Source organism: Hibiscus syriacus, unplaced genomic scaffold (genome assembly GCF_006381635.1).
Source record: "Hibiscus syriacus cultivar Baekdansim isolate YM2019G1 unplaced genomic scaffold, ASM638163v2 tig00111100_pilon, whole genome shotgun sequence".
Taxonomy (NCBI): Eukaryota; Viridiplantae; Streptophyta; class Magnoliopsida; order Malvales; family Malvaceae; genus Hibiscus; species Hibiscus syriacus.
In genome coordinates this window covers 195,361-219,918 of record NW_024062985.1, presented here as the reverse complement: position 1 = coordinate 219,918, position 24,558 = coordinate 195,361, and the positions used below count along the sequence as shown (strand labels likewise).

Here is a 24,558-nt window from a genome sequence, read left to right as displayed (position 1 = left end):
TTGCCCCTTCTGGATTTTGATATGCCACGATTTGAATTTCTTTCTGAAGTTCTCCATCCGGACTCTGTGTGCAAGGCTGAGGAGGTTGATGCTTCACCCGATTCTCTCTTTCGAATTTCTTCGCTCAGTACCAGATCCCGAACATCGTCGAATTTCAATTTACTATTTCCCAACGAGCTGCTAACTGCTGTAACAGTAGCATTCCAACTGTCTGGTAGAGAGATGATAAGAGAATTAAAGCTCGAATTTCATCATCAAATTCAATTTCCACTGAACTCAACTGGGTTGTGATTGTGTTGAGTTCATTTAGGTGTTGTGCCATCGATGCCCCTTCCGTCATCCGCAAATTGAATAATTGCCTCATCAAGTGTACTTTGTTTGAGGCTGATGGCTTCTCATACATACTCGAGAGAGCCGCCATAAGACCTGCCGTGGTCTTTTCCTTTGCTATGTTGAAAGCAACATTGCGGGAAAACGTCAGTCGGATAACTCTGAGGGCTTGTCTGTCAAGAAGAGCCCAGTCTTCATTCTTCATGCCCTCTGGTTGTTTTCCTGAGAGAGGTTGATATAGATTTTTCTGGTACAAAAGATCTTCGATCTGCATCTTCCAAAAGCCAAAGTTCGCACCATCGAACTTTTCAATTTTCACCTTCCCTTCGTCTGCAGCCATCGCTCCCACTCGAATCTGGTTTCGTTTGGATCGTTTCTGACAATTCTTGCGAACCACCGTGTATTAAAACACCTCTGTCGACAAGCTCGTATCGCCGACAAATTTTTTACTATTCACGAAATTCACTATTCACGTAAATAGTAATGAATAGTAACCTCGCAAAAAATTGACAAAATTCACAACCAAAAGCTCTGATGCCAGTTGTTGGGAAATAAACCGAATACCAGTAATTTCCCTATAACCAGATTAGTGAAAATGAGAAACAAAAGCGAAAAAATAATACCCGAAATTGATAATGGAGTTCAGCCAATTTGCTTACGTCTCTGGACTGCTGCAAATCTTTTACTAAGAGAGAAAATTTACAGGTGTTTACAAAACACTCACTACTCACAAGAAAGCTCTCTAGTATTGGGATAAAGAAATGATTTTTGGGATGGTTTTGAAGCTAAAAGAGCTAGGGTATTTATAGTTGAAACTAAGGACTTAATATTGTAAATACCCTAAAGCCTAGGGATTAATTGTGATTATCCCATTATCAATTTTCAACAAACATCTACTAAACTTTGAAAAACTATTTTTCAAAGAAACATTTACCAAACTTTGAAAACCATTTTCAAAGAAACATTTACCAAACTTTGAAAACCATTTTTTCAAAGTTGGTTGCCAAACTTGAAAATCATTTTAACAATACTTTCAACATGTCACCTATATGTGGTGTGTTATTATAGTTGGTAAGCATACAATAGGTAAATGTAAGAGGTGTAGTGTTTTGTATGTTAAAGATATGTTTGAACATATACATTTGCTATGTATGGTGATGGATTTTGTATGATTCACCATGTATGAGTAAGTTGTTATGTTTATATTCTAATTTTAGTAGTGATAAATATTGTATATGACTTGCTTGATGGAAAATTTTATTGCATATTTGGTGTGTAATTAATTGATGTACAACTAGAAAGATGGGTGTAAGTGTGATGTATTGAGTATGATTCTATGTGCATTTTATACTCATTGCATATCCACATATCTTATACTAAATTTCATAAGGTTTAGGAGTGATTTGGGTCATCCAAGATTCATCCAAAGCGGTTAAAATGTTATTTCTGGCACAATTTCAATATTTTGAAGTATTTATGTATTAGTCCCTCAATTTTGATGAATTTTATAAATAAAAAAGTTCTTAAATGATTTAATTTGACTAGGGAATTTTATAATAGTAATAAAAATGCTATAAGTATTTGAATAATGAAACACAATTCTTTTAAGTTTTAAAAGTTTATAATTTGATCCATAAATGTATCTTTGGTATACTTAGTGAATGAACTGCATTTTAAGATTTTAGTTAAAACTTGACATGGACGAGATCGTGAGTATGTTCGTAGATAAGTGAATTAAGAAATACCGACGATGATGTATGTGATGTGATGAATTAATGTTTGAATATATTACAAAGTGTATGTGTTGATAGTGGTCAAAGTACTGTATAGGTAAACTTATCATATTCACATGATAAAATTTATAAATATATTAAAAATATAACTCGAAGTAGACGAAAATTTTTATTGATAAGTCTTTTCAGCACATAAGGGGATAAGAAATATGGTCAGCAGAAAGTCAAAGAGCAGGCCAAGCTAAGCTAAGTCCAGTCGAAAGAGATCTTAGTGTGGTGTTTGGAGTTCGGATTTATGGACGAAAGATGTCGCTACTGTAAATGTCATGTGTCCTATATCAAATTTCTATTCTGTTGTCTTTTTTTGTAAACTATTTTGGTTACGCTTTGATCAGTATGTATGTTACTCTGTATTGATATATTACTATTATTTATACAATAAGTTATATTATTTATTTATATAAATTTATAATGTACAAATTTATATATTATAAGTATTATTTATTATAATAGTCTTTCTTTTCAACTGGTTAAGTAATATTGACATTCTTTATTTATGTTTAATTTTTCTGTATTAATAAAAAGATTAAATTTATTTTGATTTTAATCATAGTGTGTGTGTGAACTTTATTCAAGAAATTATTGTTTTCCCCTAAAAATTTAAAATTCATATATAGTTTAAATATTTTCTTTGTATTTTCTATTAAAAATATGTTTTCACCCGTAAATATTTTTACACTCTTTTAAAAAGAAATTGACTCATTTTCTAAAAATATTTAACAATAACAATTTTAAAACTTAATTTTCTCAATTAGAAAATATTCTTCATATAATTTCTAAATTTGACAGTCCAAAATAAATTTTTTACCTCCATCTCTAATTTTGGTTATGATTTGTTATCGTTAATATAAAAAGTAAAATAAATCCAAAATTGGAAATTGGAAATTGTTTTCAGAATAAATTAATACCTTATAAAACATAAAGGGGGTGTGAGAGAGAGGCTTTTTGAAGTAGGGAGGTGTTTGCGCCATAAGGATGAAAGTGAAGATGAAAATGTTACTTGAATTATAGTATAGCATTTAAGTGGTCGGGTAAGTTGCAAGAAAACGTGGAAATTGGTTATGAGTTGTTTCTTTCAATTGCCGTCTAATAAATGCAGACAGTCATCTGATTTACCAAACTTATAGTATAATTTAAAGTAGAAAATATGCAATATTAAAAAAATTAATATTTTAGGTTGAACTCAACTAAATAAATAATATTTAGAGTTCAATTTTTTATTTTATAATAAAATCATTTGCATTAAATTGTAAGAAACTGGCACCATTTCAAAAGTGTTTATTGAAACATTTTTATTACAGTGAACTAAATAATAATCCATTCAAAGTTTAGAGAATAATTTTCAGTGGTAGAAACGATGGGTTTAAAAAATATTTTTAATAATTTATAACCAAACTCAGTATTTAATTATTAAGAAAATAATTATTAGTATAGATGTCAAACAATTGTACATCATCGGTAACCATTATATTTAAATTGCAGGAGATTAAATCATAAGACCAACACACACAAAAATGACTTCATGCGTTAACTCCAAAAAGTAGTCGTTGTTCACCATTGTTACCACCGTAGGCTAAAAAATTCAACGACAGTAAATAGCCTGATCAATATGAGGAGGAATTTGCTTAATTTCAGTCCCAAGTTCTTGTTCAATCCTATACCTGTTAGAGAAATATCATTTAACATTGCAATGAACAAACGTAGTGTTCAAGTTTCAAAAGGGTTGAGAATGGATAACATACAAGTTAAAGCGGTCCTCATATGTGATCAAATTCACTGGCAATCCAAGATGACCAAACCTTCCCGATCGACCAACCTGCTCAGTAAGAGGATTAGCAAATAAAAAAAAATATGATGAACGTTGCAACTTGTGAGAGAGAATATCTTAATCAACACACCCTGTGGAGGTATGTTTCCGAGTTCTTGGGAAAGTCGAAGTTTATAACAACATTCACCGCTTGGATATCTATACCCCTTGTGAAAAGATCTACGTCGAGTGGAAATAGGATCGTTTAAGAAATTTATTCTTCGTGTAATAACTACAGTAGAAAATTTATGCGGACACATACCAGTACAAACAAGGTTCCTGCAAGCGCCATTGCGAAAATCATGAAATACTCTATTTCGATGGTCCAGGAGCATCTTCGCATGGATATAAAAGCACGAGTATCCAAGCTCTGTAATTTTCTTGGCCAACAGTTCCACCCGATTCACCGAGTTACAGAAAATGATTGATTGGTTTATTTGCAGCTGACGATAAATAAATATCACCTCATTTAAATAATGGAAAGAAGAGAAAACTGGATAAAAATTTATATAAGGTCAGTCAAACCTTAGAGAAAAGAGTGTTTAGGCAGTGGACTTTCTGTCTTTCTTCCACAAAAGCATAATACTGCGTAATACCCTTCAGGGTCAGCTCATCCATAAGATTTATAATATAAGGTAGTTTTAGGTATCTGTCTTTGAAGTCCTTAACAGTAACAGGAAATGTAGCAGAAAACATCAAAATTTGACAATCCGGGGGAAGAAACCGTATAAGCTGCTATATAGAAGGTTGGAACTCTGGAGACAAAAGTTTAACTGCCTGAATGAAATGAAAAACACAATCAGATTTTGCAGATTATAAAGTTAAAATCAAGTATAAACAAGACAGGGAAAAGAATCAAATATTTTCTCCAATCCACTAGTGTCTTGTTTTCTTTTTTAAAACACTTGTAAGAATTATTATACTCGCTACTCAACCACATATTTCTGAACAACCCCAAATTCATTATTGGGATCAACTAGGGCTAAAGCGATGTCCCTTGTCAGTACACCACAGGCTTGGTTGACCCCAAATTTATTATTATAACAGTACAAGATGATTCTTTCCCTTATATTGAAGTGGGAAATGGGGTGTGTGGTTGGATGAAGTCTTTTATATCATTTATTAACTACTGAGTTTGGAGAATTATGGCGCTTGCTTAGTCTTGTATTTGGTTTTACGTTATTGGTCTTGCCATATATTGATGATCAATTATGTGAAACTGATTACAATTGCTTACTGAGTTTTCAGGTAGGCATGTCCATTGACCCGAAACTTCTTTCAAATTTTCCTGTCATTGCGGCAACATTGGGACTCTTAATTGGTGGCAAGACTATACTGGTGGCACTGATTGGTAGACTTTTTGGTATTTCAATCATATCTGGCATAAGGGCTGGTTTTCTTCTTGCTCCAGGGGGAGAATTCGCATTTGTGGCTTTTGGTGAAGCTGTTAATCAGGTTTCTGTCCCCATTAACTAACATCGTTTGGTCATGAGGTTATTTCATTCACATCTAACAGTTTATCCTGCATTTGCTACACATTTAGTTAATCTCTTGGGCTATTTGATCCTACTTTTGATTTTTTTCTACCTTAGGCTGTTTCGAGAAAAAGATATCGGTCACATATTTGTTATTATATTTGTGACATTCATTAGTTGGGTCTTTCTTTTTAGGTAAATGACCTCATTTAGTTGCCTAATCAACATGGATCTTTCTTCTATCGATAATGATTGCTAATCCAACTTCGAACTGTTAATTAATGAGATGCTTAGTTGCTTATGCAAGTATTAATGGTGGTGTTGGCAGGGTATAATGTCCTCTCAGCTATCCTCGTTGTTGTTCCTTGTTGTAGGGATCTCAATGGCCCTCACACCATGGCTCTCGTTTCGAGCTTGTTGATGTTCGAAGTTTATTGTTAGAAACCAAGAGAGAAAAGAGTCTGAAATTCATTCTTATTATTGAGAATAGTGTACATTAGTTAAATACACCTAGTTTTTTTACTTCTATTAAGATTCTTTCTTCTTGCTTATCTGTTTATCTGACTTGAATTTATTTCCTGACCGATGATTTGCAAGATCATATTATCATTTGTGGCTTGGGACGTGTTGGCCAGGGGTATATTTTCTATCTTCAATCGCGAAATTAGTCTAAAAATATTAATTTGCGAAGTTAGTTAACGACGACCACATGTATGTAATAATGACTCTCTTTCTTTCCACTGTTCTCAGATCATAGCTCAGCTTCTTTCAGAACGCCTAATTCCATTTGTTGCTAACCCCCATTTTCTTTCGTAGGAATTATGTGAATATTTTTATGCTTATGATTCTTTTTCCTTTATTTTATTTTAATAGCAATAGTTATGATTTTGCAAACACCTAATTCCATCTTAAGCTAGGGTAGCTCTATTTCCTTGCACGGTTTTTCTTCTTCACTGCAACGTAATTGACATTTTTGTTTAAGAAGCTAAAACATGCACTGAGATAGGCTGAGCATACTGCAAATAAAAAAGTAGAGATATCTTAAGCTCATCAGTCCATCATATATTAAGATACTAAAAGCTCTGCTCTTTCAGTGATCGGGTGGCTACAGAGCGTGCACTGGACCTTCCCATTTATTTCGGAGATTCTGGTAGTGAAGAGGTAAACTGAAACTAGTTTGAAATAAGCTATACTTTTAGATCAATGTGTAACATTCTTTATACTGGGTTCTAGGTGCTTCATAATGTTGGTGCTGAAAGAGCATGTGCTGCAGCAATAACCTTGGATTTTCCTGGTGCCAATTATAGAAAAGTTTGAACTCTGAGCAAGTATTTCCCTAATGTGAAGACTTTTGTCTGATCACGGCCTTAGTTTAGAGAAGGCCGGCGCTACAGCTGTAATATTCTGACAACTTCATACTAAAGTTTCCTCCCACATTTTTGTTCTTTCAGTGTTTCTCTCTAATTCTCTTATTGCTTTTTGGCCCACAGGTTGTGCCGGAGAGCTTGGCACCCAGTCTGCAGCTGGCAGCCGCTGTTCTTGCACAGGTGTGATGGATGATTGTAGTGGCATCATGAACTGATCGCTTCCTTGGCCAAATACAGAAACTGTTTTGAAATTGTTCCTTTAGAATAATAGATTATGATCTGGATGTTCAAACTTGCATTCTACTGGCAACTTGTTATCTAAGCCTTTTACTTTTCCATTTCTTTATGTAGGCTAAACTTCCTGCGTTGGAGATTGCAGAAACAATCAATGAATTTAGATGCCGCCATCTTGCGGAGCTAACAGAGGTATTCCTGACTTGCTCTTGTTGATACCGGAAAATTTTAAATCACCGATATTAAATGTTGAACAAGATAGACCATGTTCTCTGTTGTATTCAAATTTCAAACCTGACATGTTTACGTAAAATTGCCAGGCTACTGGAAGTTCTACTGGCTATGGATTTTCTGAGTCATGAGTAAACCCTAAAGTTCAATGATAAGATACTTCGGATGATAACAATGCCATTGAAGGAACTTTTGCAATATGAAAGATTCATAGTGTTGGGGAAAATGCAAGGAAAAACAGTATAGAAGACTGCATGCCCTCCATTGTGGTGAGTTGTATGAAAGATATAGAACAAAAGGGATAGAAGAGCAGGAAATAACCGACTTTTGAGACTAACTTTCAAAGTGAATAAGCTTTTTTTTCTTCCCATAAACCTGTCTTTGGTTGCAGTTGCGTTTATTTTTTTTTATAGAAGTAAGAGGCCTCATTGAAAACTTCCTCGTAGTAGTCTCAATCCTAAGGAAAGAACCGACTAGCGGAAAGAGGAAAAGAATACCTCAGGTTATTAAAAATAAGCAGGTTACATAAGACTTAAAAATACACCAAATACATCTGTTCTCAACAAAAAAATACACACGAACTAAAAAAACCATACAATCACCCAATCCCCACCTTCGCTAACTTATCAACCTCACAATTGCAACCCCTTGGAATCAACCTAACAATATACGCCTTAGCTGCTACAAGAGACACAATCTCCTTAACTAGGTTACTAAAGAAAATAGGAGCAGTAGAAGGAGATTTAATCCACTCCACTGTAGACTTGCAGTCGCTTTTAACAATCAATCTACCCTCATAAACCCACTCTGAAGAGAGAAAGATCTCGATGCCTTTTTTAATGGCTTTCAATTCTGTTAAAGGGGGAGGGTCGGACCAACACTTTCTGAAAAAGACAGAAGAGTGAAGCGTTTCCAATCCCTTAAAATATCACCGATTCTTCCTACCAACCCGTCAAACTTTACAACTTCATCAGCATTCATCTTAAAGAAATTAACTGGAGGGGGACTCCAACAAAGCAATGGCCTACACTGAACCTTTAAAACATAACTCTTGTCTGCAAGGGAAGGATCTCCAATTAGCAAATCCACTGGATAGGGACGTGAGGATACTTGGCTAGAAACCATTTTGCTAACCTGAATCTAACAATGAAGAAGAGTGTGGACCTGTCAAGTTTCCCTCTATTGAAAACAATTACGTTCCTAACTTTCTAAATTGACCAAAAAACAGCACCCGAAATAAATTTCCATATATAAATGTACATTCATTACTATTTTTCAAATTCATCAGTCAAAAACTTTCATTCACTTTTCTCGTCTGTCTTTTGGTAAATAAATTGCAGTAACCCAAAAGTAAATATGGTTCCCTCAAAGATTTTATTTGTAGTAAAAGAATGGTGATGAAACAATTCCCTGCAAATTTTGACAGTGACTCATGAAGTTACATACATAGATAGCCAACACAGAGTTCGGCACTTATTCTTCTCATAAACTATAAGATACAAATGGGTATATGAAGAGGAAAGTTTCAGCTGTTCAAGGGTTGCTCATAAAGAGAGCTTTGCACTGCTCCGCTGTATCCTCAGGGCTGGTAACTGCAATAATAATAATAATAAGCCTGAAGCTTTCATTGGCATAAAATGTTTTGGAAAATTTTGCATTGTCAATGGGAATTAGATCATTGCATTGTGATTGAGAGTAATGTGGATTTTAAATGCATAACTGACCTGTGTCCCCCACTGTTATCCCTGATTCATAAATTTCATGATCGTTCCCTCCCTGATCACGAAACACCGAGGCAAGATCATTAGGCCACATGAAAGTACAGAAACTTTTGTAAACAAAATTAAGGTATAGATTGAAAGAAAGAAATAACCAAAGGATGCTGACAATAAATCTATGTAGTCTGCACTGCAGAGAATGGTGGCCGTAAGATTTGAATCAAACAAGAAGCCTACCTTTTAAGTTTTTTCACCAAAGAAATGAATCTCTTTAAATTCTTCAAGGTATCTCAAGCAGTATGTTTTGTCCCAACCCTGTGGGAAAACCTGTTACGAGCAAAATGCAGCAATGATTAATTCAATGAATCTGTACTCGTACTTATTAAATCTGTTTAACTGCAAATCATGTGCTACTCACGTCAAAGCTTATTTGTCCCCCAATTGAGAATGTCAAGTTGAGGTGAGAAAACTTTTCTCGAAGCCCGAAACCATTTTTGGGCGGATGTTGTGAACCTGGAACCCAATTGTTTGTATTTGTGTAAGCATACATCTATAAAACTAGAAGTTCCATACAGTATATTTACCTTGTCATACTTTTCAAATTCATCCCTTTCTTCTTGGCTGCAATTTCGCCCAATTGGAGATACATTAAGCATCCCATTCGAAATTCTATGAATGTACCCCTAAAAAAATTGGTAGAGGGCTAGTCTATTTAGCGCAAATGATAAAAGAGTATGTATGGAGTTCAACTAGACTTAAATATGAACTCAGTTCTTCCAATGTTCTCACCTTTTTATCGGGATATCCAAGTCAGCAATATTATGCAGTGTAAAGTTTATAAATTCCTGCACATCATTTGCAATCTATGAGCAAATACTTGAGAACATACGTCAATATATCCTCTGCAGATGCAGTATTTTGACCTATCATTCAAACAGCATTGAACTATGTGCAAGTCGGATACTCTAGCCATCCCACATTTAATTTTGATAAAGAAGAGCATAAAGATCCAAGTGATTCCAATATCATCATTAATCAGATATTTAGGTAGACATCACAAGCACTAATCACAAATTGCTAATAAAAGTCAATGGAGTCCTAACAACACCATATCCTGAGATTTTTCCTTATGCAATCTTTATAGATTTTCAATAGGATAGGATCACATCTAAGAAGGGGAAAATCTAACCTTAAGCTTTTCTTCTCCCAGAAATGACTTCAAGCTCTGGAAACCGGAAAAAGAGACTCCTTAGATAAATGCAGATAGAAATTGCATGCTGTGAATTATACCTCGGTGCCGATGAGTTTTCCATCTTTATGAGCAACAAGCCCATTTTCAGAAAATACATAATCATAGTCATTAACAACTACATCGAAAATGTAAACTATGGTTAACAAACACAGAGAAACAATGAAAAGAACAACATTTCATAGTTACAAGTATAATGGCAAGAGCTGAAGCAAACCTGATTTCCCAAGTTGCTCAGATATCTTAGTGAGGTCAGATCCACCCACCACTCCAACAGTAACAACCTACAATTCAAAATAAAACAGAATAAATTCCCCTCCAAAAATGGCATTTTTCTAAAATTACAAGCAAAATTTACCTTCTTCAGTTCCTTCATGAACTCTAACATCTTGGGAGTAGCCACCTATTTACCATTTGAAATCAATGAAAACTCAACAGTAAAGAAGAAATGAAGAAAATACAATGCCAAGAATCCACGTTAATTCAAAAACCCAAAAATCATATCACTAAAATTTAGGGGATTAAAGAGGAGATAAGTACCTTTCTTGGAGCTGTAAGAGTGCCATCAACATCAAATAAAGCAATCAAACCAGGTATCCTGAAAGCCATTGAAGTTTGTTTATTTATTTCCCTCCTTCTGCCATCAAAATTACAAAGCTTTAGAATGTAAAATGAAAAACTTAAAAGTCAAATTCTTATGATAAGAAATGGAAATTTAGAACCAGAGTAAAGGTGGGGATAAACTAAAATGTTCTGACTTTGATTTTTGACGGGATTTCGGAAATTTTGAGTTAAAACAGTGAAACAAAAGCACACGGCATTATAAAGCATACATCTTTAATTGCAGAAACGGGGATGTATTCCCGAGGATAAAACAAATGGCCGAGCGAGTAGCTTGAGATTGCGATTTCCTTTAGATCTGGGAATTCCTCAACGAAAAGAATGCATGAGAATGGCGCCATTTATATATTATTGAACATGAAAGGGATAAGAACAACCTGAAGAAAGCATAAAATTAAAATTTAATAGCATATTCCCATTAGAATAGACAAGTTTGTGCGTGGGTGAAAGGGAATGGGCCAATGAGCGAAGCAAACGAACTTGGGTTGTTCTTTTAACGGATTTCGGAAGGTGAACCTGAAATGCACCCATGATAAATATAGGGTAAATACTCCCATGACCACTTAATTATAGGGACTGGTTTTTTAATTTTATTAATTAAACCACATAATTATTTAAATGAATATACTCAAATCATCTATCGTTAATTGAGTTATAAGAGCATAAGCTTACTTAAAAACACATTTGATGACGTGGTAATGGTTGCTATGTTTTACAGTGTAATATTTTTTTAGTTTTATGAAAAACTAATGAAACATTAAAGATTAATCTTGTTATTATACCATATGTAAACAAAGAATTTAAAAAAAATTATGTCAATTCCTGAGTTACCTACTGTTGTCGCGTCAGATTCCGTAAGAAAATGATTGACAAAACAATATCTCATCTATGAAATTGAAAAAAAAATTATACTATGATGTATCAAAGAAGGAATTAACCCACAATTAAACTATGAATGTTTGTCAACAAATGATCAAGAACTACTATCTTTAAGCGTAGTTGAAATTTTAACTAAATGACGCATCTCATCCCTCTTGCAACAAATCAACGCGTACCAAATAATCCAAAAACAGCTGAAATGTCATTGTAATGATATTAACAAAACCATCAAACCTTACAATCAGCTGATTTGTCAATATCACGGAGAAGCCAAAACAAGCACAACTTATTAATCACATAAAAAGTTACCAAATCCACTGCAAATAAACAATTACATGTTTGCTAAACTGTGCCGACTGCCGAACTCATATGCTGGTTTGAAGCGCTGTTGGTACTTCATTAACGGCCCTAGCTAGACTTCAATAATCTTTGTTCCCGAAGTTCTTGCACCAGAGCTGCGAAGGAATCGGACGGACAGGCTGATGAGGCCGTTGCTGCAACAAAAAGGAAATATTGATGGTAATATAAGGTAGGGGATAAACAGAGACATACAGGTTCAGAAGAAATCACCAGATTTAGTCACAGTTCCGAAGCGACTCATTGCACTATACATCTAATTTCTACACAAACTGATTTGATCAGGTGAGACCAGAGGACCACTTAAGGAGATAAAAAGTGCATATTAAAGCAATATGAATACCGACATTGCATTCAATAATTTGATGAAGAAGCAGCATAATATTCTGCCAATGACAAATTGATCATTTTGGAAGGCATAGAGATGGTTGACCTTCTAACATACAAGCATGCAGAGTAAATGTCGGATGAGACAATAAGAAGCCGTAAATCATATAATCATGTAAACCAGGAAGCTTTAGGTCTATTGCTAATTCATTCAAGAATAATTATCAATCCAGCAGCTAAGAGAAAAACTCGAACTTTTCAGCACCATTTATGGGTTATCATGAAACCGATGGGAAATTTAATGGACATCAAAACTTTGTTTGAAGGATCACAAAGATAGCCAATAGACTTATTCGAAAGGGATCATCATAATTGACCTTCATATCCACTTCTATCTTTGTTTACATATAAAATTTCAAGCTTCTACCAAAATTTGTAAAGCTTATGTTTACTCAGACTTGAGTATTAAGTATCAACCATAATCGGTAAAATTGTTATTTAGTCCCTTCAAATTTGTAACATTTAAAAGTAATATAAACTATAAAGGTAAAATTATATTTTGCCCCCCAAATGATAACCTTATAATTTAGTCCCTTCAAAAATGGTAAAACTTAAATTAATACTGTATTTTGGTTTTTTGAGTTTTTTAAAATTCACCCCCCCCCCCCCCGATTTATTTTCCTGGCATCGCCCCTGACTATATGATTGACCAAATCCATAATCAACTTCAGAGGATGAACACTTCATAAAGGTTTGAATCATTTAAATTTTCAAAATGCTTAAACCTAGAGTCAACAATTTCAATTAGTTAGGGTTAACATGAGTTCTATTTCAAAATAGCAATTAGAAACAGTAATAAAGATAGAACTGCCGGGGGCGATTAATGAACCTCGAGCTCGGCTGATTTCATGGCAATGGGGATGCAGATGAGGAAGACGCCGAACATGGCAATGGCAGTGTTGCGACGCCAGTGCTTGGGCCGGCAGTACGGACCTCCGGACATGCTCCACACCTTCTTCCTGAAATCCTCAGCTCCATGCCCATGCTCTCCCCCTCCCATATTTTTGCCCTAATTTAATCGATCGATAGATTGAATCTCTGATCACAAGAGTAATTAGATCAAATGAGAACTAGAAAAATACATCACAATGAAAAGAAAAGAATAACGATAGCAATAGATGAGCGAAAAGGGGAAGGGATATATGGTGATCGGGGTACCTGAGAGCAATTGCAGGTCAAGAACATCGATCAGCCGAGGCAAATGGAAAGTGAGTGAAGGAATTTGTTGGTGTATAAAGTGAGTGCCCTTGGAAGCCCATTTCTTGAGAGCTCTTAAACAGGTCCTGATTTACTTGGGCTTTTCCGTCATTCTACTTGCAATAAACAATTTAGAACCACACACAATGTTTCTTAACGCTGAGTTGACACTGACTCGTTTTCTCGAGTTCATGTCAATAGATAATTACAGTTACAACAAATCCAATATAAAAACTGGGTTTCAACGATTCAGGAAGGAAGAGACGACGACGTTCGATCAAGTATAATCCTTATTTAGAAAGGAGTAACGACTTTAGAGTTTGTTATTTCTTAATTAAAATGGTAGTCCCGGGGTTCTATGAGATTTTTCTTGTATATTTCTCATCATTATTGTTATTCATTAGCATGTACATATGGTGACTGATGAGATACAAATCAAATACAATATAAGAAGTGCTAATCTTCTGTTTGAAAATTTTGGGTTTATGAATAATGAGTGCTACTAAGATAAAACTATATATGACAGCCAGTGCACGTATATATATATATACATATACATGAGAAAAGATCCCAAAAACCTATTTGGCTAGCAGTTCTATACCTCATCAGAGCATCTGGACATCCATTTATAGGGTATGCGGATGGATATATACATAGGTGCTTGGCTTTATTGTTAACTCCCAATAAACAGGAAATGGGGTGGTGTGGCATGGCAACTAATCATCCAAAACCAATTTACAATCTACCTATAAATGCTGCCGTCTCATTTGATCTTTATGTTCTTGCATGTTCCGGAATAAGACGTTGACGTAGTTCATCTGTTGCACCAGCCAGTTCTGCAGTCGAAATGTGTAAGACAAAAATATAAAAATGCAAAAAAGATTAGCTTACCTTGATCCGTGAAATTGAATAAAGGAGGTAGAGCTCGGCCGTTAGGTAAGCATGCAGTGGGGTCTCTTAAGTCATCAAAGAAAGGATGTGCGCAAGCCTCCAGCTGAAAGCCAGGAAACAAAGACACAGGTGAAACTTTGTGAACAACATTACTAGTCAATAGCATAATCTCTACCAGTCAATTACTACCATTTGAAAGTGCCAATAAGCATAACTGCATGCAGCTGAAAACATTAATAATATAATTTGAAATACTCACAGGAGTGCAATGTAGGTTTGGCGAATACTGGAGCAGCCTTGATACAAGATCCACTGCTTCAGGGGGTATTCTCCGGTTAAAAATCTGCAATTATTGCTTTGATTTAGATTTCTGTTTTCTTTTTCTTGTACGACATGTGTGTGTGTATAAGGTAATTAGAAGATGATCCAATAAACATACCTTATACCATGGATGTACTTTGATATGAGGGAATTTGAACTCGGTATATTTTGGATTCATACATTTAATTTCTTCTCTAGTTGGTGTTCCCAGTTTCTGATAGTGTAAAGCAAAAGGAAGTGAAAAAATGAAGGAAAAAAAACACAGAATGAAAAGTAAAACTAGAGTAATGAAGGATCCATCGATGTACACCTTAATAATTTCCACTAGCTGATCGACACCACTTTCACCAGGAAACAATGGCTGCAAATGGTGTAATACAGAGTATTATTGCATAGAAAATAGTTTTTCAGAAGATATAACTTTTACATACTACAAATGGATGTCTTGGATCAGAACTCATAATGGGGCAACATGGTAATTATATGAAAGAATAGTTTTGCAAAATGTGCTTCAATGAAGAATTTCAGGACGAAAAAGCCCTATATATCCTACAAGCAATTACAGGGGCTCAAAACGTGACTGCACAAGAGATGGTGCAGAAATAGATGCCAAAGGGAAGAAAAAGAAACAATGTTGAAATGCAGACTCGTATTATGAATGTTAATGAAATCAGCACAATCGAAAAAACATCAAAAGATGGATAATATATGTGAACTACGAATGTTATCAAAGCATCACTAGAGCAGTGCAATTATTTACAGGGGGAATAGAACACAAGACGACACCAAAACTACATCTAAAGGGATATATGTATAACTCACCTGTCCAAGCAGAAGCTCGGACATGACACAACCAACAGACCACATATCAATAGCATTTGTATATTGCGTTGCCCCAAATATCAGTTCAGGAGCCCTATAATATCATGAGCATATATACGATATGTTGGGTTCACCTGGCACCTGAAGATTCAGAGTAAGTATATCAAAAGTTTCACAGACCAGGAAAAGGGATTTTCAAACTTTCCAAAATATTCAACATACCAACATCTTTGCACTACCAAAATCACATATCTTCAGCTGGTGAGTGTGGGGATTGACCTGCAATTACATCAAAAAATTTCTCCAATATCATATAGCCTTGAATAATACCAATGATTATGAGAAGAATAAAAGCAATGACACGTTAAAGCCAAATCATAGACAAGACACATGACCCCACAGACATACACAGAGAAATCCTTTGACAAAAGCATTATGACTAACCATCATTACACAGAGTAGTCACACAATGTTATGCATTCAAGATGAAAATGAAAGTGTCTAATTGAGGTGATAGGTAAAACTCTCAAACAAGAGATTGGATAATTTCTTAATCAACCTCCAGTTTATAACATAAATGCCGAAATGTCTTACCAGTAAATTTTGTGGTTTAATATCACGATGGCATACACCAAGCACATTGTGTAAATAATTTAGACCACGGCAAATCTAATAAAAAACAGTATAGCATGTCAGAATAGTACACTTAGAATATAAACGCAAATTGGTTAGATAAAAAGTTGAACCAGTGGAATTTCACAATCCACTAATTGGCTAAATTAGTCAAGGTCAAGGATCACCTGGTATGTATACAGCTGCACAAACAGCATGGGCATATGGCGTTTCATTCTACAGTAGTGTTTTGAAACTCAGAAAATTGTTTCGGGTATGTACTCCAGAACAAGGTTAAGATAGAGCTCATTTGTGCCAGTGGATGAAAAGAAATAGTGCTTCAATTGGACCGTATTAGGATGGCCAAGTAGATGCATAATCTGGAGTTCCCTATTCTTGCATCTTTTATCCTGCAGAACCTTCTTTATAGCAACAGATTCACCCCTCTCCAAACACTTGGCCTACATAACAAACATAAAAATGTGTATCTAACTCAAAGAGGAACATTTTCGTCATATTCAAACACCAAGAGGATATGGTGACCTGTCAATATACTCATACCTGAAAAACAACACCAAATGAACCAGTTCCAACCTCACGCTTAGCCATATACGAGATAGTCTGAAGCCCAATAAAAAGAGATATATTGTTAAGCACTAATTGTTGCTTTTTGTACAAACATAATACTCAAATGTACTTAAATACATTGCATGTAAACCATTCTAACATGACAAATGGCTTCAGCAACATTTTGTAAATATAAACTATAAGAAACAACCTCAACAGAAAAAATGAATTCCCACTCCATCGAGAAGGAGAAGACAGGGAAAATTTCAAGAAAAAATGGTATCAAGCAACATTGGTTCACACATACGCTGCTAAACATAATTCACATTCAAGGTGAGCAGTTAATCACCTGTTTTGGGTGCCCACTTTGATCACTAACAACAGTTGTAATTATTTGGCCTGCTTCTATTCCATTTCCATTGATAACATTAGCTTCAACATCCTATGCAATACAAGTTTCAAAACACTAGGTTTAGAAATAATCATGGAAGCTAGATAATTTAGATGGCTTTAAATCATTTAAAAAATATAAAATAAAATTATGCGAAAATTGGTCACATGATCTCTTTAAGAACCCTAAACCGTGGTATTTCACCGATTCAAATCCATTTCCCAACCAAGGTTCAATTCAAGCCATAAAAACAGACAGAAAATAGTGATTACTTCAAATTATATGATAAGCTTCAGAATTTTTATGCATGAACAGATGAATAACTTCTCAGAAGGCATTCCAGCATATTTGGTTATTAATTTCAAAACAAGATTAAAACATTGATATACCCGTACAGATACATTTGCAAGAGTATAAGACCACAGAATCACCTTATCATCATGGCCACTAGTCTTCTCATCTCTAATTCTCTTTTCATTAGGCAGCCGACTGAGAGCTGATTTCTCTGTTACATTAACAGAAGCAACATTGGACGAGCTTACAGATTCTGACGAAGTAGAATGCATATGCTGCTCTAGATCAAAGCTACTCCTTCCGAATGAATTTGATCCCTCAGGTTGATTATCTGATTCTTGATCAACTTTTGCCCTTTTGGTGCCGTTATCCCCACCCTGATGAGACAAGAACAATGCCATCAAAATAAACAAGACATAAAAACAAAAGCCCAAAGAAAACAAGCATCCTCATTGTGGAAATATAATTTCCAAGTTATTCACTTTTAAGATTGCAGTCTATGATTACATAGGACACAACGCAGTCAACATCACAGGGATACAACAAAAGGAAAATAGTACATCCGTTTTAAGCCAATAATACAGCCCCTGGTTTAGGAAATACCATCCTCAGGAAAAACCAACAACAGACCTATCACCAAATTAACAATGCTGAACGTAAAACCAAACCACCTAGGCTGACCATCACCACCATGGTAAACATATAATCTAAAACTACAGCTTAACCAATGAACATACATATAATATAATAAATAAGAAACTATGCTCACACAACAAAATAATTTAAATTAAGATATCCTCGACCAAAAATAAAATTAGAGATGCACCGGCATTAATAGGTAAGTGGTTAAAATACGTTCAATGTCGAAACAAATGTATAAAATAGAATTCAGATGCATGGCAAATAACCATTTCCAAATAACACAAAAGCAACGAAACACGAAATGGGAAAAAAAACGTTATTTAACAATGTCATTCATCTCTTCCTGAAAACGTGCTTCAACCAAAATAAGGGGGAAAAAACTATCTGAAATGGAGATTTGAAACAAAAATAAAACAATATTGTCATTTGAAAATCCAGTTATTAGCGACAAATAATCACACTGCGAAAACAACAAAATAAAAGGAGGGGAACTCAAATTGCACATCAAAGGAACATGAAGAAAAAAAAACAACGTTTTCAATGAAGTAGCTTAAAATCCTTAATGTTCATTTATTTCTTTCGTCCCATTTCCTCAGCAAACAAACAGAGATTAGCGCCGATCGAATCCATGGAAAAAAGGAAAAGAGAGAACTAACGTGATCAGAAGAAATGGAAGATCGAGACGAAGCAATGCTCTTCAGACGAAGAATCACATTAATGGTTTTAGATTTCGCCAAAACCACACCCTAATTTCCTGGAATAAAAACAAAGGATTTGGTCTTCATAGCGATAAAATTATATAGAGAGAGAGACGTAGAAGAGAAGAGAGAAAACCCGCTTTCTCTCTTCTACTTCCACCTTCGTTTCTCTTTACCCGAATATGAACAAAACAATCCTAACAAAATTTTAATATAACATTTTTGTTAAAAGAAATCCAGAATTTCCTTTTTTCCCTTTCCTATGGGTTTCCTAGAAAACACAATCGAAAGAAAATAGAAATAAAAAAAATAAAAGCCACTATATATATGATTCCTGGTTTGCTGTTTATCGTTGGTCAAGCTGGATCAAAGCCAATCATCTTTTGAGCTTCAGTCAAAGGATAAATTTGAGCCGTGGATTCTTTATTGTTAGAGATCCAACGATCAGTAATCAATATTTTCTGGGTAATTAACAAAGATTTGTGTTTTTATGGTTTGACAACAAAATTCTAAAATATTCCATATTTGGAAAGGTGTGTTAATGGCGGATACGGGCTCTTTTTCAGACACATTTATCCATCGCGAGATATTCGGCGGAGCTATGACCAATCTTTGACCGTTCTTTGCCGGTTAAGTTTAATGTTTTAAGATATTTTTCAGAAATAGATTTGAGTCTATGGAAGGACGTATTATAAAATGGATTTTTATCAAATATATAATTAGTAAAAAATAATTTATTATAATATATATTGAAATATTGATAAATATTCTGTTTATTTATTTTTAACTTTTTTATAAATAAATAAATTAATTTTAAGTTTGGATTGAATATGTTTACTATATCAAATTTGAGTTCAAGATTTTAAATTAAAATCAAAATTAACAAATTTAATACACTATAAAACTTATTATCCGATTGTTAGAGAACTTTTAAAAATAGAAGCAAGATTAAATTAAAATAATAATAAGTATACATATAAACTTTTTTGATTTTTTTTCATATTTTACCGAATAATAGTCCTTATAAATTAGGGGTGTGCATAAATATCTAATTCAACCTATTGAATCTGTTGATTTGTTCACCTGTTTTAAAATTTTGGATTTTTTCTTCTAATTTTTGAATAATTCAGATCATATATCCAAAAAAATAAATAATCAGATCAGATACATATCGACTAAAATTTAATTTTAAATTATCTAAAAATTCGATAAAAACATGCTTTTTAGAATATTTTATCCAAGCCCAATGATCTTAATCAGCCCGCACATTACCTGTAATGTCCAATCTTGAACCTTGGCTTACAAATTTTACACAGCATGAATACACACTATCATTGTTCTGATCAAGCTGCATGCATCGATAAAAATACTTTCTTATTAACATAAAATTGATGATATTAAATTTAAAAATACATCTTTTATCAAATAAAAAATTTTATTCGAATCTAAATACTTGAATATCTGATTTGAAATTTTGGATATCCAAAAATTCAGATACTATTTTTCTTAAATTGGATACGGATCATAACTTTAATGATCTAAATTTTTAGATATCTAAAATTTCAAATTAGATAATATTCGATAGTCGAAAGTGCACACCCCTATTATAAATCCAAAGGAAATAAGTGATTAGTGAATGCTACTACTATTATTATTATTATTATTATAGTTTTCCAGAAGGCAATGTCAGGAACAGGGAAGCTCTATTACACAAATATTAAAACATTGATAGCATACAATTATCGAACACCTTGGTTTCATATCATTAACTACTTGGCTTCATTCAGACAATGAAACATAACACCATACCAAAAGGAGCTTCTTCCTCTACTTCCGGCTGAACAAACTTCTAAGCTTCCCTCTCTGTAACCTCTCCAGGAGCTTCTTCGCACCGGGAATTTCCATCTCCGACAGCTTCTTCAGATACCCGATTGCTCCATACGAGACAATAAGCTTCTTGCATTTCTTACATGTCGAGAGCGATGCAAGGCACGCAATCGCATATTTTTTTGCTGTATTTTGGGGACTTGAATCCAGCAACTGGACCAGATTCGGCACACTTTTATCGTCCTTTTTTACTTCTCGGCGATTCGGAGAGATGGTTAGCAAGCTCGAAAGGGCTTGCGAAGCTGCCTCTCGAGCATTATTCGATTTAGCCTCCAGCATTCTAACGAGAAGGCCGATGCACCCTGCTTCACCCACTAGTTTCTTCATTTCCACGGAATTGCAAACTCGAGAGATGGCTACTGCTGCAGCTTGTTGCGCGCCGAGCGATCCAGATTTAAGCACATGGACTAATCGAGGGAGGAAACCGAGTGATATCAGAACTTCGATTGAAACTGAACCAACCAAATTCCTCAGGGCTCCGACAGCGGATTCTTGGGGCAAAGGACCATCGAGGTATGCCAATAAGCTTTTAATTCCGCCTTCGGCAATAACCAATCTCTTCAGACTCTCATTGCCGGCAGTGAGATTCTGCAAGCACTCCGCTGCATATTCTTTGGATCCCAACAAAATTCCGTGTTCGAGGAGATTCATCATCACCTTTATAATTCCTTCCTCGGCTAGTATTTGTCGAACCTCAGGGACAGCCGATATGTTCTTTAATGTACTAGCTGCTGCAGCCTGTGAAACTGAGTCTCCGGTCTGGCAGATTTCAATCAGTGGCGGAACCCCACCATGCCCGACGATAGCTTGGGCGGTTTCGGCAGTCATCGATAATCTCTGCAGTGAAATCGTTGCCTTCTCTTTACCAACCGTATTGCCAGATTCAACAAGCCTTATGAGAGGCGGCAAAACACCTTCCGACACAAGCCAACTCTCGCAACTCCCGGATTCCGCAAGTGAACAGATAAAAGTCACAGTCTTTTGCCGGATACCGGGAGAAGTGGCGGTTAACAACCGGACTAAAGCAGCGACATTACTCCGTCCCATAACGGACAGTAGACTCTTTTCATCCTCCTTCATGGCCTCAACAAGGCTGTCAAGAGCTTTGTGCTTCGCTTCCAAATGCCCGATCTGAAGTCGTGCAAGCAGATCCTTTAGATGGCCATACGCTGCGGACTCGGATTCCGATGAAGAGCCGACAAAAGACAAAGGCAAAGTAGCTTCACCGAGCACACCGGTCTTGATCAAAAGTCCGCAATCCCGTAAATTCAGATCCAACATCCCCGATAATGCATCTAGATCACTCTGCATCTTAAGCTTCCCCTCATACTTCTCCTTCATACATAAATCCGCCAATTCAATTGCTTCCTTCACTGTCTTCGAAACAGCCTGCAATTGCTCCTTACAAAGAGCATTTTTCGAGAAGAAAGGATGGCTCGATAAATCCGATAAGCACGAAGGGATTTGCTCCAGTTTCGAAATAATCATCTTCCACCTACCGGGAAACACCTTCACTTCCCTTGTCTTATCAAGCGCCATCGGAACAAGCTCTTGCGCGTGCGATAACCAATCATCGGCCGACCGATTCTCAGCCAGAACCCCATTTCCAGTACCTTCTCCCATGATTTTAGATATGAATTTTGATCAAAATGATCACTTCAGCTGTGTCAAGTGAAATTCATAAAACGTAAGGAAACAAATACAAAGATTGAAGCACCTAAAGATGCCGACAAGAGTCTTGAAAAGAATATATGATCTTAAAAGAATCTACTTTTAATTACTAAATAAATTGCAGCCTAATCAAGAAGCCATCAATGAATATTTCACGAAAGTACCAGAATACCCTTTTTTGCAAACCAAGTGGAATTGGATTCTACAGGACTGTAATTTGGGGACTATATCGGTAATTGACTGGAAAATTAAAAAGAAAAGAGAAGATCAACACTAACTTTATTTACTTTTAACCATGAAAAAAATCATGGTACAGATCTTTGACATCATGAATAGATGTTAAAAGGCAAAAGGTCGGGAATTTTCCTAGAAATGAAAGCCGAAAAAAAAGGGTGGAACACTAACAAACATGTAGTAAGGAAATTTCAACTTCCGGAAGAATACCTGAAATTGTTTTGGTTTTCCTTGAAATTCAAAGCACTCAACCATTCACAGGCGCCAAAAGCATACCAGTAGCTTAATCCTCAGGAAATGTTTCTCAAACAATCCACGGATTTCAAAAAGAGAAAGAAGATAAAAAAATACTGTAAATTGGAAACCTGCAAGGCAGTGATACTTCAAAAATCAGTAATAAAATATTTCTCTAAGTTAAAAAAACCCAGAAACCCTTTTCCAAAACTATGAACACAAGCAGCAGCTCAGCCCAAGTTTGAAAACTCAAAAAATAAGAAAGAAGTTTATTAAAAGAAGTCCAGCTTGAAACAAGGCCGGAAACAGACGAATAAAATATATTAAATACACTATAGCAACGATCACAAAATCAAACCTTCCTTGAAATCTCTCTCTCTATTTCGGTCAGGATTTTCTCATTTTTTTAGAGGGGGGTCGTGCTGGTTTCGAATTATCTGTAGAGGGAAGGACAAGTGTGTCGTTTACTTCAGATAAGGAGCGTTTAAATGCAGAGCAGCTTTGGGGATCGTGCGGTTGTGAATCTGGTTCAGGGCGTGATTTTGGACCGTTTGGAATTTGGATGAAATTTTGAATATGGCTTTGCTTTTTTTATTTTTCGAATTTCTTTCACGTTACGGGCAGGCCAATGTGGAGTTTTTCTTGCCACGTGTATTTTAAAAAATTAATTTTATGTTAGATATCGATGCAACGGGTAAAATTGTTAAGATAATATAAGAGATATTTTTTAATTTTTAATATAATTCACTTTGAAGATTATTTTTTTATCTAGGGTGAATTGAACAGTACGAATCTAAAGACGTCAGGTGTTTCATATATCTTCAAACAAATGAATAAGCCTATGAATGTATGACATCTTCAGGCAAATGAATAAGATTTCATGACTGCATGGTATTTTCAAACAAATAGAGAATACCTTAGGAGTGCACAACATCTTCAAATCACCAAGAAGCCATATTTCAAAAAATAATACGATGAATGTCTTATATGAAACAATTACTTTTCTAACACTATATAAACGAGAAACCTCAATGCAACTTGTTTGATCACAGATTATGGGGTGAGTGACCGTCGGATTTTTTTCTATTAACATTATAAGGGTATCTAAGATCGCATTTCAAATCTTGAATCTAGGTAAAAGAAAGTTAAGTTATTTATGGTAATAAGTATTTTTTATAATTTAAATTTTTTTTAAAGAATTTTGAGTTCGATCAAGTGGTTTGAATGTCTATTTAAATTTAATCGTAAGCATTTATAATATTATAGTACTATTATATCTAATTTAATTGGTTTTATATAATTATATACAATTATGCATGTATTTCTTTATTTTTTTTCATATGTGATATACATATCATGCAGGGTTGAGTGAGTGACTCAAACATAAAATTAATCTACTAATTATTAAAAAAAAAATAGTTATTTGAGTTTTATTTTATAACTCAACTCAAATTTGAATTTTTTTCTCGAGTTGAGTCGGAATTATAAAATCACGAGTCGAGTCAATTCAAGTTGATTTTTTTAATATCGAATTAAGTAAAAAAAGTTAATTTTTTAATCGAATTTCCTTGCACCTAATTATCTGTAATTGATAATTTTATTGTCTCGATAGATAAATAACATCGAAGATTTTTTTATTATCACGCTTT

The 24,558-nt window shown here is 34.8% G+C and overlaps 4 protein-coding genes, 1 long non-coding RNA gene and 2 pseudogenes across 7 annotated transcripts; 2 read left to right on the top strand and 5 right to left on the bottom strand.

Annotated features, from left to right (window-relative positions):
• Nucleotides 1-3,674: 3,674 nt before the first annotated feature.
• On the bottom strand, nt 3,675-4,719 carry LOC120153398 (DEAD-box ATP-dependent RNA helicase 8). The gene is made up of 5 exons (XM_039165355.1): nt 4,456-4,719; nt 4,193-4,373; nt 4,022-4,110; nt 3,866-3,939; nt 3,675-3,784 (listed from the first exon to the last, which is right to left on the bottom strand). Exons 1-5 carry the CDS (start codon nt 4,624-4,626, stop codon nt 3,706-3,708), a joined length of 594 nt encoding a protein of 197 aa, XP_039021286.1. The 5' UTR covers nt 4,627-4,719; the 3' UTR covers nt 3,675-3,705.
• A 465-nt stretch (nt 4,720-5,184) lies between these two features.
• On the top strand, nt 5,185-5,826 carry LOC120153525 (K(+) efflux antiporter 1, chloroplastic-like). Its single transcript, XM_039165462.1, has 2 exons — nt 5,185-5,385; nt 5,734-5,826. The coding sequence occupies exons 1-2, from the start codon at nt 5,185-5,187 to the stop codon at nt 5,824-5,826; spliced, it is 294 nt and encodes a 97-aa protein (XP_039021393.1).
• LOC120153394 (armadillo repeat-containing protein 3-like) lies at nt 5,634-23,351 on the bottom strand. Of its 3 annotated transcripts, none has more exons than XR_005518787.1 (3): nt 22,886-23,153; nt 20,594-22,432; nt 5,634-5,644 (listed from the first exon to the last, which is right to left on the bottom strand). XR_005518787.1 is itself a non-coding variant. In XM_039165352.1 (3 exons), exon 3 carries the CDS (start codon nt 22,391-22,393, stop codon nt 20,711-20,713), a length of 1,683 nt encoding a protein of 560 aa, XP_039021283.1. In that variant the 5' UTR covers nt 22,394-22,432; nt 22,886-23,040; nt 23,268-23,351; the 3' UTR covers nt 20,542-20,710. The 3 variants fall into 3 exon arrangements, 2 of the variants coding, with proteins under 2 accessions (XP_039021283.1, XP_039021282.1); XM_039165352.1 differs by lacking the exon at nt 5,634-5,644 and adding an exon at nt 23,268-23,351 and having other exon boundaries at nt 20,542-22,432; nt 22,886-23,040; XM_039165351.1 differs by lacking the exon at nt 5,634-5,644 and having other exon boundaries at nt 20,542-22,432.
• On the top strand, nt 6,280-7,448 carry LOC120153401. Its single transcript, XR_005518788.1, has 4 exons — nt 6,280-6,566; nt 6,639-6,801; nt 6,896-6,952; nt 7,124-7,448. It is a non-coding gene; the product is annotated as an uncharacterized LOC120153401 (long non-coding RNA).
• On the bottom strand, nt 8,672-11,002 carry LOC120153397 (annotated as a pseudogene).
• Nucleotides 11,894-13,705, bottom strand: LOC120153400. Its single transcript, XM_039165356.1, has 3 exons — nt 13,607-13,705; nt 13,278-13,486; nt 11,894-12,198 (listed from the first exon to the last, which is right to left on the bottom strand). Exons 2-3 carry the CDS (start codon nt 13,446-13,448, stop codon nt 12,124-12,126), a joined length of 246 nt encoding a protein of 81 aa, XP_039021287.1. The 5' UTR covers nt 13,449-13,486; nt 13,607-13,705; the 3' UTR covers nt 11,894-12,123.
• Nucleotides 14,244-19,193, bottom strand: LOC120153395 (annotated as a pseudogene).
• Nucleotides 23,352-24,558: the final 1,207 nt, after the last annotated feature.